At 41.0% G+C, this 16,833-nt stretch overlaps 1 protein-coding gene across 5 annotated transcripts in view; it reads left to right on the top strand.

The window, feature by feature from the left end:
* cald1a (caldesmon 1a) overlaps positions 1–15,001 on the top strand; it is a 203,007-nt gene extending 188,006 nt beyond the window's left edge. For all 5 annotated transcript variants that reach the window (XM_041201871.1, XM_041201870.1, XM_041201872.1 and 2 more), the window contains 3 exons: positions 4,105–4,194; positions 8,355–8,415; positions 13,692–15,001. In XM_041201871.1, coding sequence (XP_041057805.1) covers positions 4,105–4,194; positions 8,355–8,415; positions 13,692–13,723 — 183 coding nt within the window. In that variant the 3' untranslated portion in view covers positions 13,724–15,001. The remainder of the gene's footprint in view (positions 1–4,104; positions 4,195–8,354; positions 8,416–13,691) is intronic.
* Positions 15,002–16,833: the final 1,832 nt, after the last annotated feature.

Here is a 16,833-nt window from a genome sequence, read left to right as displayed (position 1 = left end):
CACCATCTCAGGCTAAAACCAGGGGATCTTGAGTTTGAATCCCAGCTTCAACTGACATTCGAACTCAACTGTTCCAGTTGGCTCTATTTTTCCAGATGTTAATTGGCAGCAGAGAAGCCCCACTTTGGAGAGGGAGGGCAGTAAAATCTCATAGAATCATTTCTACCTTACAGAAGTCAATCCATTATTGGCCACTCAAAAGCACCCATAGGTTGTTAAGAACTCAGATGAATTAGTTTGTTCATCTGGAGAATGAGCTTAGGTGGAACAGAGATGTGAGAGCTCTGAAGAGGGACTTTTTTTTTAAACTGTGCATGTTTAGTTTGCATTGGATTTTTTGCAACAGTAAGGAATAATGAAACAACAAACATTGAAATGCCTGTACTGTCAGTGTATAATGCATGTTCCAGAGATTATTATTGAATTCTCCACAAGAGGGAGGCATCACACCTCCAAGGAATCTGCACGGAGCTTAAAGATTTATGCATACTCGTGGACAATTTCATGGTTTGAAACTTGTTTCTGCCCTTCAAATGTATCTAGCTTACAAATCTCTGCACTTATCGCCAACTGTGCTACATTTATATAAAGTACCAGCAGCTTGTGTGAAGTTAATAACCACTGACCTCTCCTGTTCTCTTGACTAGTTGGTTCCTCCACTTCCTTCCTTCATGTCTTCATTCATTTCTATCGGTTTGGCATAGCTTCTTCTCTTTTCTTTCTTCTACTTCCGAGTGGTCAGGGAATCTTCTGAATCATCAGGTAAACCTGCATTGATTGTTTTATAGTTTTAACTAGGGCTACAATTTTACTGGGTGCTACAAAATGTAATTTTATTTTTTGCCAGACAAATGTATACACAACATTATTACTTCAAAATAACTGAACCCAATGCTGATAATGCCCACTTCTCCGCTTCACTGTGATATTCCCCCGTAGCAACTGGGATGCCAGAAGGAAGATCAAACATCTTGGGAAAAATTTCCCCCCCCATTGTTGGGGGGGAAGTTCAAGAGTGGGTGCGTGCGGGCGCACTTCCGATAGGCGCCCCCAATTGGGGGCGCGCCACCATTTTACATGGGCGGGCCAATTAAGTCTGGCCCAGTGTGACATCCGCCAGGAAGTGCTGTGCGGGAGGGGGGATTCCCTCAGCCAAGAGTGCGCTCTTTCGCACATGCATGCTCATCTCCCTGAGGCTAAGTGCTGCCTCTGGGAGATCGACGCCAAATTCAAAAATGGTCAATGCACAAAAATAAAATTTCCCTGACATGTCCCCTCATGTGACACTGTCACAGGAGTTGGGACATGTCCATCACTTTTATTCAAACTTTTATTAAATTTTTAAAAACCTACATGAAATCTCATCCTGCCCATGGAGCTGATTTGGCTGCACCCCCGCCAACCTGAAAATTGAAATGATGCGGGGTGACGTTGGGAGTTCCGCCCACCATCATCCTGCACCATTTTACGAGTCGGCGAGCACCCCCCACCACCACCACACGCTGACCTCAATATCCTGCCCCTTGTGTATCAGTTGTATAAATAGGCCTTGGCTGAAATGCACTAGTAGTTGTACCACTATTGAAAAATCTACCTTCAGATTTCTTAATTGATGTAGGAAAATTACATTTTACTGAGAATGTTTGAATCTATAGATTGGGGAAAGGACTTGTAATTAAACTCCAATACTCAGTAGAATGTAAAACATTTCTGTGTAATTGGATATTGTTCAGCTTTTCTCTTTTACTTAAAAGAGAAATTAGAAAATCTATGAGTTAGTGATCTGTTCCATCTCTCCAGAATCTCCCTTGCTGCAGAACACACCAAGGTGAGTGGCACTTTACTGTTCCACTTACAAGCCATTGAATAGCAGTGCCTGAATGTAAAACATTCACAGTCAGTCCTGCTTTGTCAGCGGTATTCATCAAACGGGCCACATCAGAGGGGTGTGAGTCATCTCAGCCTAGATTTCAAGTGCACAGCTCAGAAAAGGTAACAACAGAGGCCTGAAAACTGAGGCCTATCTGTTGACTTGGGGAACATTCTGTGCTGAAAGAGAATCCTAGAGGGAGAAGAGAAACAAACTTAAAATGGGACCAAGAAATTTTAAGACAGCCAAGCTAAATCATCTTTTGTAGATTTCCCTCAGCACGTCAGCCAAAGCCAAGTTTAAAGCAAGATGCCTGAGGTGGAAGAAAATTTTGCTCATCTGTTATCCCACTCAGCTCTGATCTTTTTTTTTAAAAAGAGATTTTCTTTTAATCAATAACATAGGAAGCCTGTAATTCACATGTGGTTCTTTTTGAAATCCTTAAGGATAAAGTGATTGGTAAATAGTTTCTAGATGTAACAGTGTTGCCCTTTGGGAGATTTGGCATTAAGTGCCTACTTTGGTGCACTGTAAATCATATTGTATATTGATTTAGAAAGGAAAACTTGCATTTATCTTGCACCTTTCATGGCCATCAGATGTCCCTTAACAATAAAGTACTTTTGCAGTGTAGTCACTGCTGAAATGTAGGAAACACGGTAGCCAATCTGTGGACAGCAAGCTCTCCCAAACAGCAATGTGATAATAGCTAGTTAATCTGTTTTAGTGACTTTGATCAAGGGATAAATGTTGGCCAAGACACTAGGATAATACCCCTTCCCTTCTTCGAAATATTGCCATGGGATTTTTACGTCCACCTGAGTGGGCAGATGAGGCCTCAGTTTAACATCTCATCCAAAAGATGGCATCTCCAATGGCAGAACTCCCTCTGTACTGCACTGGAGTGCCTGCCAGTCTTGATTTTTGTGCTCAAGTCTTGGCATCAGACTTGAACACATAACCATCAGATTGAGAGGCAAGAGTGCTACCAACTGAGCCATGGTTGACAGACATTTAATACACCTGAAATTAAAAGCTAGTCTCAGTAATGGTGACTATGAAACCGTTGTTGTATAAACACATCTGATTCACTCATGCCCTTTAGGGAAGGAAATCTGCTGTCCTCACATGGTCTGGGCTATATGTGACTCCAGACCCAAAGCAATGTTGTTGATTCTTAACTGCTCTTTGAAATGGTTGAGCAAGCCACTCAGTTCAAGGGCAATTAGGGATAGGCAACAAATCTGGCCTTGCCAGTGATGCCCACATCCCATGAAAGAATAAAAATAAGTAAATGGTCTGAAAGCATTGTAAATGTGGTATTGTACATTTGTTAATCAAACTGGTGGCATACACAGAGGACCCAATGAACTCTAGTTTTCCTTCTATGCTACATAATAAATCAATGAAAAAAAACCCTGTCACCATCTATTTTGCCACCAATGCATTCCACTTCTCTCAGATGTATTTGTATATATCTTTCTAAAAGTTCGCTACCCTTTCCCCGACAACTTCTAGTCCTCGATGGTGCTTCTACTAAAGGCCATTTCTCGTACCTGCATAAACTTTCCATAGCAAATCCTAATCTGCTGACCGTTCTTTTATCTATTAGTATATTTTAGTTAAAGAAACATTGAGATAGATTTTCAACTTGCAACTTGCTGCCTAACATTGCAGGTATTCCAGTTTTTATTTCTACTGATTTAAACATAAAAGGTAGTTAATTCACAACAAGTTTTAAGCTCTCTGAACTGATTCACTGTTGCAGCAGTAAATCTAAAACAGCATTGTGGGGAATAAACTGATTTGTTACTGCAACTTACTTCATTCACCCTCTTCTTAATGTATATGCCTGATAAATTCATGAAGAATTGCAGAAAGTGAATTTCAAGACACATTGACATTTGTGTAAGTTTCCCATTAGATATTACTGTTACCATGATATATTGATGGATTTTAGTTTTAACACAACTTTCAAATTATTAGTTTTTAAATGAAAGAGACTGGTCTCAAGTTCATAAAGATGCCTGGTTAATAGAAGCACACTTTGCCTTGTTTTCTCTCCTCTTGCTTTATATGCACACTAAATGCAAAATTATAGTCTAAGTTGAATGCTTGTCACCATCACCAAATACTGGAAAAGTGCACAGTGTTTCAGTTCCTGTATTATTTTAATTAATCTGGAATTTTCTTTTTTAAAAACGCCTTACAATATTTTATATTTCTAATTCCAGGATGTGAAGCCGGGAGATGTATCAAGCAAGCGGAACCTATGGGAGAATAAGACTGATTCTTCCAATGGAAAATCAGCCACCCCGTCTAAGGTCATCATTGGATAGGAGACACGCATCTATTATTCATACACATTTCTACGTTATATTTAGATATAAACTGTTACATCCCCGGGATGACTGTACAAAACAACAATGTCCACCAGGGAGCTATTTAAATGTTATTAGTTGATATCCAAATATTATGCTGAAATTGTTGATGCTGTTCCTGTAACTTATCAAGAAAATGTAAAATTCTGATTGGTAGTTTGTGCTTAAGATGAATGAGGGAAACCTGGTTATCAAAGAGTAAAGAGCAAGAGAGAAATTGGTATTAAAATGGATCTTCAAAAGTTAAAATTTCCATTCTCTAAAACTGGAGTTAGTTCTAGAACACCTGACTTATTCAGAGAAGCTGAATTAAAATCTCAGCTTTGACTGTCCCATGAACTTGGCTACTCTGTATTGGTGAACATTGCTAATTCATAAGCAGCCAAGCCATACAACACATTGTATATCCACTGAATGCTAGTTTATGAAGTGCAATGTGTTGTAGGTCAAAGCAGTCACAATTCTTTCAAAAGATCGAGGCCCTCTACTTTCTATCCAGTTTTCTAAGGCCGCACGTTGACTCTGGCCAAGATTGTGGTCCTCTTCCGGCCTGCAATGCTCAGATCCAGCTAGTGCAAGGCGTACGTGAGCATTCTGGAGATGGACTTACTCTGCAGTCTTCCCTCGCCTCTGGAGAACTATATCTGGGCTCTGCCCAGATCATTGGTGAGATCAGAGAGCCAACAGAATAATGTAAATGAGCATCTACGACTGTATGTGTTACATTTTGATGCTCTACCATGCTGTGTAACTACTTCATCAACTGTGTGCCTACATACCAACCATCAGTATTTTGCAGTTTTGAAGGATCACTGAGTGTGTCAGCTTTTGCTGGACAAATTAATGCAATCAGGCCCCCTTCTAACCCCACCCACTTGGTTGCAATGTACACACTGGATGGCCCTACTTCTCCTGTTAGCATACTGTGAGTAAATTGCCCAATTGCTATCATAGGCTGTAACATTGTGATAACAGGAGTTCCCAAGCGTATCATGCATATACAGGAATGTCGGCCATTAACATTGGGAGTATGTTGTAAGAGAAGCATAGCCACTGAACTCAGCTATCAGTAGGATTGGGGGGGAATGGTAGGATGCCTAAGGGGGTTTGGTTTGTAACAAGATGATTAAATGTCAGCAAGGAATGAGGAGGAGTATGCATTTGAATAGGGGAATGGGCAGAATTGATGGCAAGGGAGAAAGGGGGGAATGTTTAGTGAGGAAAGGTGAGAGGAAATGATTTGCAACAGAAAGGGGCAAAATAGTTGACATGGGAAGGGGAAATGACATGGCAAAGGGAGAAAAGCAAGAAATGATTGGCATGGGAAGGGACAGAATGTATGACAAGGAGGGAATTGGATGGAAGGGTAGATTGCATTGCAAAGCATAGATTGAATAGAGTGGTTGGCAAAGGGAAAAATTGATAGAAATGAAAGAGGGAAGGAATGGGGATAATAAGGCAGAGAGGGGAGGGGGAAAATGTAATGAAGGAAGATGTGAATCTACAGCAACACAGGAAAGAAGGAAATGAAGGTGGAGGGAAATATTTGGCAATAGAGCAAAAGGGAAAGTAGATGGCAACGAAGGGGCAGAAACGGAGCAGACTTGTAGCTGGAGGGGTGGCTGGTGTAGGTGGAAGATGGGAGAAGTGCTTTGGCAGGATTGTGGGGAGGAGTGTTGTAACAAGCATGAACTAGCAGCTCAGTAGTTAGGAGTTAAAATCCCACCACCCTAACCTGTGTGTTAGCACCTGGAAAAATGACCATTAAAGCTACAGACCGTCATTAAAAACCTAACTGATTCAAGAAGAACTAGCAAATCTTCTGTAATTGCCTAGAATGCCATGATTGTAAAGCAAGTTACAAAACAAAAAGAAGAAAAATATCACAGATCTAATGACAACGACCAGGCATTATATTAGGACAAGACTCAGGAAACAAATTAAACCAAGTCGACATAAAGCCCTCTTCACCAACATCTGGGAACTCATCGCATCCACGGTAGAAAATGCCAAGTGGAGAACCCTCCTTGGTCTCCCCTTCAGGACTGCACAATAGTAGAGTCCAACCATTTGGTTTCACTCCATGTTGTATTGAGAAACTAAGTGCATTGGATAAAACAAAGGCCCTGACAATGTCCCAGCTATAAGTCTGAAGACAGGTAGCTGTGCCTCTCGTCAACTGTTCCAGTGCAATTGTGGTGATCGCATCTATCTGGCAATGTGAAAAATTTCTCACATATGTTATGTTTACAAATAAACAGCAGAAATAAACGACATTCCATTTGTCTTAAGGTCAGGATAGGGGCAGTTGACTGATTATCCCCCAATACTTAACTTCATTCATACATGTCTGAAAATGAAACAGTCCATATCAACTTACAAAAGGACCTGGGCTGATAGCTGGAGGGTTACATTTGTACACAAATGCAGACCCTTTCCAACTAGAAAATGCTGAGATACCTCCCCTGATCTTTACTGGCACCACCAGCACTGAGTTTACTGCCATCAATATTTTGGGAGTCACCATTGACCAGAGACCACTAGGTCACTCTGATCAATGCTATGACAACAAGAGAAAGGCAAAGACAGGTGACTGTACAATGAATGGCTCATATCTTGACCCCTTAAACTGTGCAAAGCTGGCCCCAAGCTTCTCAAAATCAATTAAAAATTATAGATTTAAAATTCAGCATTTTATGCCCAATTTTGCAATAAGGGCTGCTGCCCTGCCAAGCTCTTGTTCCTAGTGCTGATGAGGAAAATCTACCTCAGTGTCTCTCTAAAAGGGTAGGAAGATTAGTTAAGAGTGCCAATAGGAACTGAGCAGTGAGGTTTGGATATCATTGGCAGCTGCCCCTTGATTCAAGGATGATATCTCCTGAGGGTTGCGAGTTTCTGCCATGGGCCTTCATGAAGAGGCTGATTCTCAACCCCCAGATCTTTGGGCATATGAGGCAGGATATTCCACTTGTTAGTGTAATCTGGAGAACAGGATTTGCTTCCTTTTCTTTCTTTATCTGCTACCGCTTTGCCTCATCATTAAGACATTATGACTCAAAGTGTGATGCAGCTGCAGCCCATCAAAGTTGATTTTGCAGGAGTTTTGCCTGAATGCTTGTGAAGCTGCCTTCAAGAAGAACACTAGCATTTGTTTGATGGTCCTCCCATTTAATTCGGAGGGATTGTTGATAGAATTTCTCCAGCCTCTTCTGTGTCGCTGATAACACAATCCAAGTCTCACTGCAGTACAGGGGCGCGATAACTTTGAACAAGAGGGGGAAGGATTTTCCCCTCGTCGAGCCGGCAGGCCCAGGAGCAGCGGCGAAAGGGTCCCCCGCCCACGATCTGGCCCCAACCGCGATTTCACGCTGGCTGGCTGATTAATGGCGTGAAACACGTGCTGGAAGCATCAGCGCTGCTGGGGTGAGGGTGGGAGGAGCGCGAGCGCTGAAGTTTGCGCATGCACGGGCGTGCACTCACTGAAAGGTTGGGGGGGTGGTCTTTTTCTTCTGAAATCCACAGGATGCGTTTTGATGTGAGCTAAAGACCACCAACTTTGAAGACCTCAGCTGGAATACCATCGGGGCTGCAGGCTTTGTGGTTTTTGATCCATTTGATTGCTTGTTGCAGTTCTCCCATTGATGGTGGTTCACCCATGGATTCTATTTTCTCAGAGACCATGCCCCCAACTTTGCGTAAAATTCACTCCAGTGTTGTCTCTTCAGGTTTGGATCCATTCTTCAAACACTCAACAGTTTCTGTTTTTTTCTTTCTCCGCTCCAATGCAAGCAAAGGAAGCCTGGACGCACTCTCTGGTTGCTGATACACATCAGGACCTTGAGTTGTCCGCCTTTGGAGAATGTGTCAATATTTTTGAAGCTGTTGGCCAACATTTGGCATGGATGCATGTAACTTCTTACTATCTGTACTTGGGTGCGAATCATTTGCAGATGTGGTGCAGAGGTTTGGGCAAACTGAAGAGAAGTAATTGAATTATTTAACCAAAAAAGGGGAGCCACTACCTGAGATGAGGATTATTGGCTCAAAACAATATAATTTAAGCACTAGAAAAATGATGACCATCTTTCCTTTGTTACACCTAGATTACAGCTGGGAGTAAGTGCAAGTCAGGCTCAGCAGGGGATCACTGCGATTATGCTAATGGTAAGTGACTTTCAGAAACACTTCAAATGGAAAATTAACATTATTGCCAGGTACTCCTGGACTGTTCACAGCACTATTTCAGGATACTCAGACAGTTATTACTAATGTATGCGAGCAGCTGAACATTAGTTTTTTTTATTGTCTTCAACATACGTCAGCAGAAAGGCTGTAAAATCATAAAACTAAGTAAGTGACAGTTTAGAACAAACTGTAGACTCTTCGGGAAACTAGAGAAATGTCATGTGATAAATGGCTAGCCTTGTGTCAGTTCATCGTTTAGGTCCCTGGTCAATTACCAATCACTATATTTATAGAAACAGTGATAAATCATGTGTTTATTTCATTCTGGGAATGCTTTAAAATGTTAGATGGCTGGTTTGCATTGTATTGTCTAAATTTACATAGGCACAAGAATCTGAACCATGTTTGTTGTATCACACGATGGTCTGTGTGCTGTTAAAATGAGGAGCATGTCAGAATTGACCATTAATCACTCATTAGCTGCGCCAGGATTTAAAAATACCTTACAAAGGAAACCAAGGAGAAACATGAGTCAGATCATTATACCTCACAACAGCTGGGTATTATTCCTGGTTATTGTACATACTAAACAAGGTTAACAAGCTGTCAGGCACATAATAGTTGGACAGGGATGATTTGAGTTTCAATAGCAAGGATGTAGAGTAAGGCACATTGTGAGATCTGTTCAAATGGAAATGTGAAGCTAACAATTTTGATATAGATTTGAGTTTAATTCTATTTAAACAAAGTCACTACAGGCTGTGATCAGCCTATAGATTTATAACAAAAATCACAAAATGCCGTAACAGCACACTACACGGACTGCAGCGGGTCAAGAAGGCAGCTTGCCACCTTTTCAAGGGCAACTAGAGATGGGCAATAAGTGCTGGCCTAGCCAGCGAAGCCCACATCCTGTGAATGAATTTTTTAAAAATACTCAGTAGATTAACATTAACTGAGTTAATGTTTCAGGGGCGAAGACGTTTCATCAGAACTAGAAGATGTTAGACGTGAACAGTTTTTAAGCATTTACGGAGTGAAAGATTTTTAGTATTAATTTATGCATAGCACTTAATTTTTAATCAAGTTTCAGACATGACACTCAAAACTGACTGGGTATTGCATCTAGCCAGAAAATGACGGATGTTCTCTGCAGCAGGTCTGGCAGCATCCATGGAGAAAGAAAGGGTTAGCATTTCAAACTTATTTAGGGATATGTATTGGTTTTGTATTGTTTTATATACTTCAAACCTCTCCCACTGTTCATTATACCCAATTAACAGTTCAGCCCACATAATTTATTCTTCAATCTTTAGAAATGTTTATTAAATTAAAAACTCTGGTTTGTGACTGTCCCTTCATCCTCTTAAATGAAGTATAAAACTCAAATCATATTATGGCTATTGTTGCCAAGATAGGGGCCGGTTAGCTCAGTTGCTTACGTCACTAGGATGTGGCTCAGAATAATGCATAATCGTGGGTTTGATTCCTATTCCATCTGAGTTAAACTTGGGACCTGCGTCCCTGCGCTGCCCTGCCCCTGAAAATGGAAGGCAATGGCATAGCATCACTGACAAAAACGGCCAAGAAAATGGCTCAGGATGAATCATCAGCAGACAGTGGGCCAAGGACCTGTCTTCAGGCAGAGCACGCAAGAATTAATTCCCAAGATATTCTCTCACTGATGAGATTGTTAACTAATTTTGGTTCATTGCTCATCACTAAATTTATTATGGTCTGTTCCCTTTTCAGTTCTAATATTTATTGCCCCAAAAGCAACTGTACTGAATACAGTCTAGTGATGCATTACCTTTACTGCCTGTTATTATTATTCTCGCAATCTACATGAACGTTAACTTTTCCCATTATAACCATGGTGTTTTTACTACATACTTATCCAATCTCAATATTTACATGCCCCCACTGCACAACTATACTCAGGAGGTCTGTCGACCAGTGCCCCTCAAACCTTTTTATTGAAAGGTCACTTTTCAAATGAACTAAGTTCATAAGATCACAAGAAATATGAGCAGGAGTAGGCCATTCAGCCCATCGAGTCTGTGGCACCATTCAGTAAGGTTATGGCTGATCTTATTGCTGCCTTAATTCCACTTTCCTGCCTGCCCCCGTAACCCTTGACTCCCTCGTCATCCAAAAAATCTATCTTGAATATATTCAATGACCCAGCCTCCACTGCTTTCTGGAGAAGAGAATGCCAAACACTAATGATCCTCTGAGAGAAGAAATTCCTCCTCATCTCCATCTTAAATGGGAGACCGATTATTTTTAAATGGTGCCCCCTAGTTTTAGATTCCCCCATGAGGGGAAATATCAGCATCAACCCTGTCAAACACTCAGAATCTTATGTCTTTTAATAAGATCACCTCTCATTCTTTATTGGCCCAACCTGCTCAACCCTTTCTCATAAAACAAATCCCTTCAACCCAGGAATCAAGGTAGTGAACCTTCTCTGAACTGCCTCCAAAGCAAGTATATCCCACCTTAAGCAAGGAGGCCCAGAACTGTACCCAGTACAGTGATCACGGACTGCCCTCCCCAATCTATATGATAATACTATATAATGCTCATGTGAAAGCACTGCACGCAAAAAATGATTTAATAAAACTTCTTAAAAAAAAAAACCGGATATTTACTTACAGATATCAGGTGATGGGAGGAAGCGGAACATGGGCCTGAATTTCACGCTCCCCTGCCAGCAGGTTTTTAGGCGGGTAGGGGGAGAGTGTGAAATGATGTGAGTGGGCTACCTGCTGGATTCCCAATGCCACCCCAGACCTCTCAATGATTTTACGCTGGGGTGGGCGAGGCCTCAGATGGGCCACCCACCCTTGCCCCACTTGAGGTACTTAAGTGGCTAATTATTGACCACATCAGGGCCATTTCCCTCCCAGCTTCAATTTTTAGGCTGGTGGAAGGATTTCCCAGGTGTGGGGGATGCTTGAAAATAATCAGGTTTAGGCCTCAGTTAGGAAGCGGGGAGCCCTCCATCAGAAGCCCCCCCTTCTAACTTCAGGCACCACCCATCCCCCTCAAACCCTTAAAATCCAGTGCCTGCTGGACCTGGGCCTCCCTCCCCCACCCATCCCCCATAGCCTCTCCCCTGACACCCCAATCCCCCAGTATCCACCCCTGTACCCCAGTATCCACCCCCCAAGGCCTTCCCTACCCTCCCCGCCCTGAGACCCCAAAAAATCACCTTTTCCTGCACTGCCGAGACTTAGGCTCTGTGGATTTCATGAATTTTCACTTCATGTCCACTGCAGCTTTGGTGGCTGCAGGGACTAGAGAGCTGCTGGCCAATCGGATTGGCTGGCAGCTCTCTAAAACGGGACTTCCTCCTGAGTGAGGGGCGGAAGTCTCACCTGCAGCCAATTCACGCTCACTGGGGCATGAAATGGTTGTGGGACAGGCAGTGTCAGCCGGGATGTGTTCCCTGCCAACTCTTCGGATGGTGGGATGGGAAATCCCGCCATCAGAAATATCCTGGCCATAGAGAGAGCAGGATCATGGGGACAGCAGAGCATGGAGAAAGCACTAGGAGGAAGGCTGGAGTGTGGGGGCACAGGAGCAAGTCTTCAGTTGCCACACATTTACTTACTCTTGACAACAGCACTTTCACGTTTTTTCAAGTAACTCTGGAAAGTCTCTACAGGCCAGGGGCCTGCACTCCGGTATCAGCAGTACTCTATCAGAGTCTTGCATTCTTTGCTATTCCTTGATTCTATCCAAAGTGTTTCCACTGCCTGATTTACTCTTACTATAATCCATTATTTCTGCTGATGTAGTTGCCTCTTTTTATTAAATATTGCTACTCCGCCTTTTCCATTTTCTCTGCATTATTGGAGAAATGAAATTGAGGAGAGATAAGAGCCACACCTTTAAAACACTGGGATACACGGAGGCTATTTATTTTAGACAGTGAGTGCAGAATTCCAGGACACAACTGGATAATCAGAGGTCTCAAATGAGATTAGAGATCGAAAGAAATTATTCATTGACTTAGTGGCTACTTAGCAGATGTTCGAATGAAGAGTAGCCATTGTTGTATTTAATTCCTTCAAAAGGCCTGGAAAAGGATAGAAGTCGAAATCAAGAATAAGTAGAGATGAAGAAAATAATGGCGGCTGGCTAGGGTTGAGGAATGGAGGTACCAATGTAAACATTCATTTTGGGTGTTCTCAACTGTTTTTAAGGGTTTTGCACAATCTTCACTTTTGAAATGAAGCTATAGATCCACAAAGTACCCATTGTTAGTACATTGCTGTCAGCACAATTGACTGGAATGGTGTATTCTCATTCCAAAGATTTTTTGAGTTTTTATCCCTTGGACCAATTACACATGTAATCCTTGGTATATTATGAGGGAAACGGTGGGTTGTTTCATTGTTGGTACGTTTCCAGTCCCAATTCTTAAAGGGGGTCAGGGGAAATTATCGTAGAATTCATACTTGTCTCGTGAGAGGGACAGGCATGAATTACATTCATGGTGGTCCTGGAGGGGTTAGCATGTGTCTGTGATTTTTGGTAGGAATGTCTGAGTCATTCAGCTGCAGGTCAGGAAATTGAAAACTCAGCCGGCAGATTTGAGTGACAACCAAGTCATTAAGCTTACCACTTTCTAATCAGGAAAATAAGAACCCTGTTGCTTATGTTACCAATCCATATAATCAGTTAAATACTATATCAGAGCCACTAAATTAGAGCCACATGTACATGCTTTAAAAGTTAATTGTTTTTGATAAGCATACCTTTCAAATTGTTATAGAGGGCAAATTGGGGGTTAGCTGGGACAAGGGGATTTATGGGTTATTGTGCCCTCCTCCTGCAGTTTGTTTAATTGCTTGGGGGGGGACAAAAAGTAATTTCCCAAAATGTTCATAAATTGGCCCCATTTTTTTTGCCTCTCCTTGATGATCGTGTGAATGGGGCTGGGGCAGAACTTTAATTGTGTTCCATTTTTCGACAGCTGGATTTGATAGAGTGGATTTTTTCTTCCCTGGCCTCATATAACATTCATTCTGATTCATGCTCAACGCTAAAAACATAAAAACTCATCATGATATTTTAAATTTTCTTTACGCAGTCAATAAATAATGACATTTTAAAGTGACACCTCTCTGTAGTTGAGGTAATGTTTTGATCTAATTTAGTTATATTTCATATGCTGTGTAATTTGCCGCATGTCTTGATTTACTCATTTGCACAAACATATCAATTTCTCTTTCTTTCTTCAGCAGGGATGGCACATTATGAAAACGAACCCTAAAGAGATCTTCACAGAATTCTGGTCCACATGTTTCTGAGATGCCTAGATGAGCTTTTTTTATATTTATATATTATTTTATTAACGAATTGGTTCACATTATCCCAGTCAAAGCCATGTGTATTAGCACTGTATTACAAATCCACACATTTGCATTTGATCTTCACAGGTATACCACCTTTGTACAGATCATTGAGACCCTTATTTAGAAAGAGAAATGTGCTGTGAAATTTGAAGATTTAGAATATTGATAAAACGTCATCGACTTTAAATAAAATTAAATATAGCAAAAGGAACATTTTGATCATGAATTCATTGATGAATTAAATGATGAAAACCAGTAAGATTTTAAATTAGACTTTCTGCTCACTTTAAAGTGCTCTGCCTAATATGTTATAATTTTTACATTTTTGTTAAATATGTTTAAATGGATTTAAAATTTGATTTGTAATATTGGTACTGATTATTGATTGTTTCATTTTGCCCTGAATGGAGAAAAATGGAGCAATGGTGGTTTATCACAGATCACATTCACATCTTCTAGCTTTGTAGTTTAATTAAAGATAGAATGCTTTTAACTAGCTTGAAATGCTAGATCATATATTCAGTAATAAACCAGTTAGCAGCCTACATCACAGTGTTTTTGAAATATTCACATTTTCTCACAAAAATTAGCTCCATCATAACTGGCCTTAGTTGTTCGAAGTGAGTAATCAAACAAACAAAAAAATACTGAATCTGCCTCAAAATTATAAAAAAAAACTCAATATATTTTAAGGTGTGAGCGAGTGTGTGTATGTGTTGATTGTGTGTCTGCAAGGAAATAGAACAATGAATAGATATGGTATTAGGAGATTTTAAAAAGGGTTATGAGTTCTCTGAAACACTGAACTTCCACTATGCTTGTCACAGGAGTTGTACCGCATACCTTTTGATGCATCACACTTTTATTCATATCTTAACCTGCATATATGGCAAATACACAGGAGTTTGAAGTCCTGATTTTTGAAGGAATTTGGAAGTTTGAATAAGTGTTGGACTGGAGCAGTTTAATTTTGAGACTTAATAGGAAAAGAGGCTTTTATCACTCCTTGTGTATGTTAGTCATTTCTGCGTAAAGTTAAATAAAGGTGGAAAGTTGACCCAAAGATGTGCTACAACAGCTTCGCTACGAAACGTTAACCATTTTGTACTTCTTTTGGTTTACATATAACATGAAATGCAAATGCACTCAATTATTGTATAGGTCTGGAAATAAAACTATGCAACTTTTATCTTAAATTGCCTGCTTTCTGCCATTTTGTGAACACCACAACTAGTTAAAGAGTTTTAGGCAACTGCATTTTTCATTAAAAATGTTTAAAACAATGTATTATGAAAATGGCAATCCACAATAAATAGATTATTTCTATAAACTGACTGTTTGCTGGAAAACTAGATTCTTTGCTTGAAAGGGGGTGGAATGGGCTAATGACTATCATTCTGGAATCAAGAAAAAAAAGCTGGTCAATTAGGTATTAATCCATGGACCATATTCTGTTGCGGTGTTTGGAATACAAGACCTTATCTCTTGTGTCCTGGTTGGACTGGCTAGCTGCCCTTTTATAGAGACATTGAAGCACTATTGGGGAAGATGATACTAACTAGGAAGGGATCCCAGATTACCTGACATTATCCTAGTTCCAAAAAAAGTGTTCAGATTAACATATCTCTTGCAAGTGTTTTGTGAACACATTTGTTGTGGAGGTTGTCTTTTTTTATAGAGCATGGAGGCACGCCTTATTGTCAATCGGAAAATGTGCAGCTGCACTAATTTGTGCATTATGTGAGGGAAGCAGATAGTGAGGATGAGGAAATAGAGTTCTCTGTCTCCAGTGAGGTTCCCAACAATGGAGCTGGCTGTGGCGAGGAGGGCTAAGATGATTGTGAAGTGTGCAATCAAATTGGTGTTGAAAACAGATGTTGGGGCTTTATCAGAATATGTGTGAGAATGTGCTCTTTTGTTTGCAGCTCCCCAAGTATTTCTCTGCTACAGGAATGTGTGGCTGGGTCTGAGTAGGTTCAACAAATGTTTTTTGAGTTGAGCTTTCCACATTGTGATGGATAGCGTTTTCCTACATCTTTCTCCCTCTTTCCCCTTGCATTCTCTGGCAGACCCAAACCCTTTTTAGGCTTTTTAAAATGAAACTTGTATAACCTTTGGTTTTGCAGGTCAGCTACATATCACCAGTATGGATAGTTTTTGCACAGCTGACACTCCATGATGCCTCAGAACAATCATTGGTTACCATAACTTGGGATGCGGCCTTTGTATCACTCAAGATTGCCTTGGGCATGTCAACCTTCCACACACTTTGGTTCAACAGAAACTTCCAAAAGCATTGTTTTCCTTGTGGTTGTTCTGTGGCATTATCGAGTGTCAGCTGTGGAATAAAATATAAAACTCTCACACTTTATAGCTGTGTAGCTGACCAATTTAAAAAAAAAGTTCCATAAGCATCTCCTTATAGAATAGAGCCAGACAAACATCCCCATGAAATTCAAGATCCAACACACATGCATAGAAACAGGTCACACAGCCCAACCGTCCATGCTGGCATTTCTGCTCCCTTCAAACATCCCCTGGTCTTTCCTCATCTAACTCTATCAGCATAACCCTTTATTATCTTCATCCTCTTAATCTATACTATTTACTTCAAACACTCCCTGAAGTCGCAAGTTACTCATTCTCATTGTTTTCTGGGCAAAGAGGTTTCTTCTGAATCCCCTACTGGATTTCTTAGTGACTATCTTTTTTGATCACCTCTAGATTTTGCTTTTCCCCAGAAATGGAAACATTGGCCAGAATTTTCCCATTGGCGAGTTGGGGGATGGGCCTGCTCGCAGACGTGGGGGAACCCCCAAAGTCATCCCAGTCCATTTAAATTTTTAGGAAGGCAGGGGGACAGCGAAATCAGCAATTGAGGCCATTGACAGGATAATTAAAGATCCTGCCTGTCCATCCTTAAGGCTGGCGGGCAGGCCTGGAGCCCCAGCGGGCTTCTGAAAAAACATGAAACCTCATCCACTGGCAGGATGAGGTTTCACGTCCGTTTTTAAAAATTTTAATAAAG

Source organism: Carcharodon carcharias, chromosome 13 (genome assembly GCF_017639515.1).
Source record: "Carcharodon carcharias isolate sCarCar2 chromosome 13, sCarCar2.pri, whole genome shotgun sequence".
NCBI classification, from domain to species: Eukaryota; Metazoa; Chordata; class Chondrichthyes; order Lamniformes; family Lamnidae; genus Carcharodon; species Carcharodon carcharias.
Note: the sequence above shows the minus strand (reverse complement) of the source record. Positions and strands in the feature narration are given on the sequence as shown.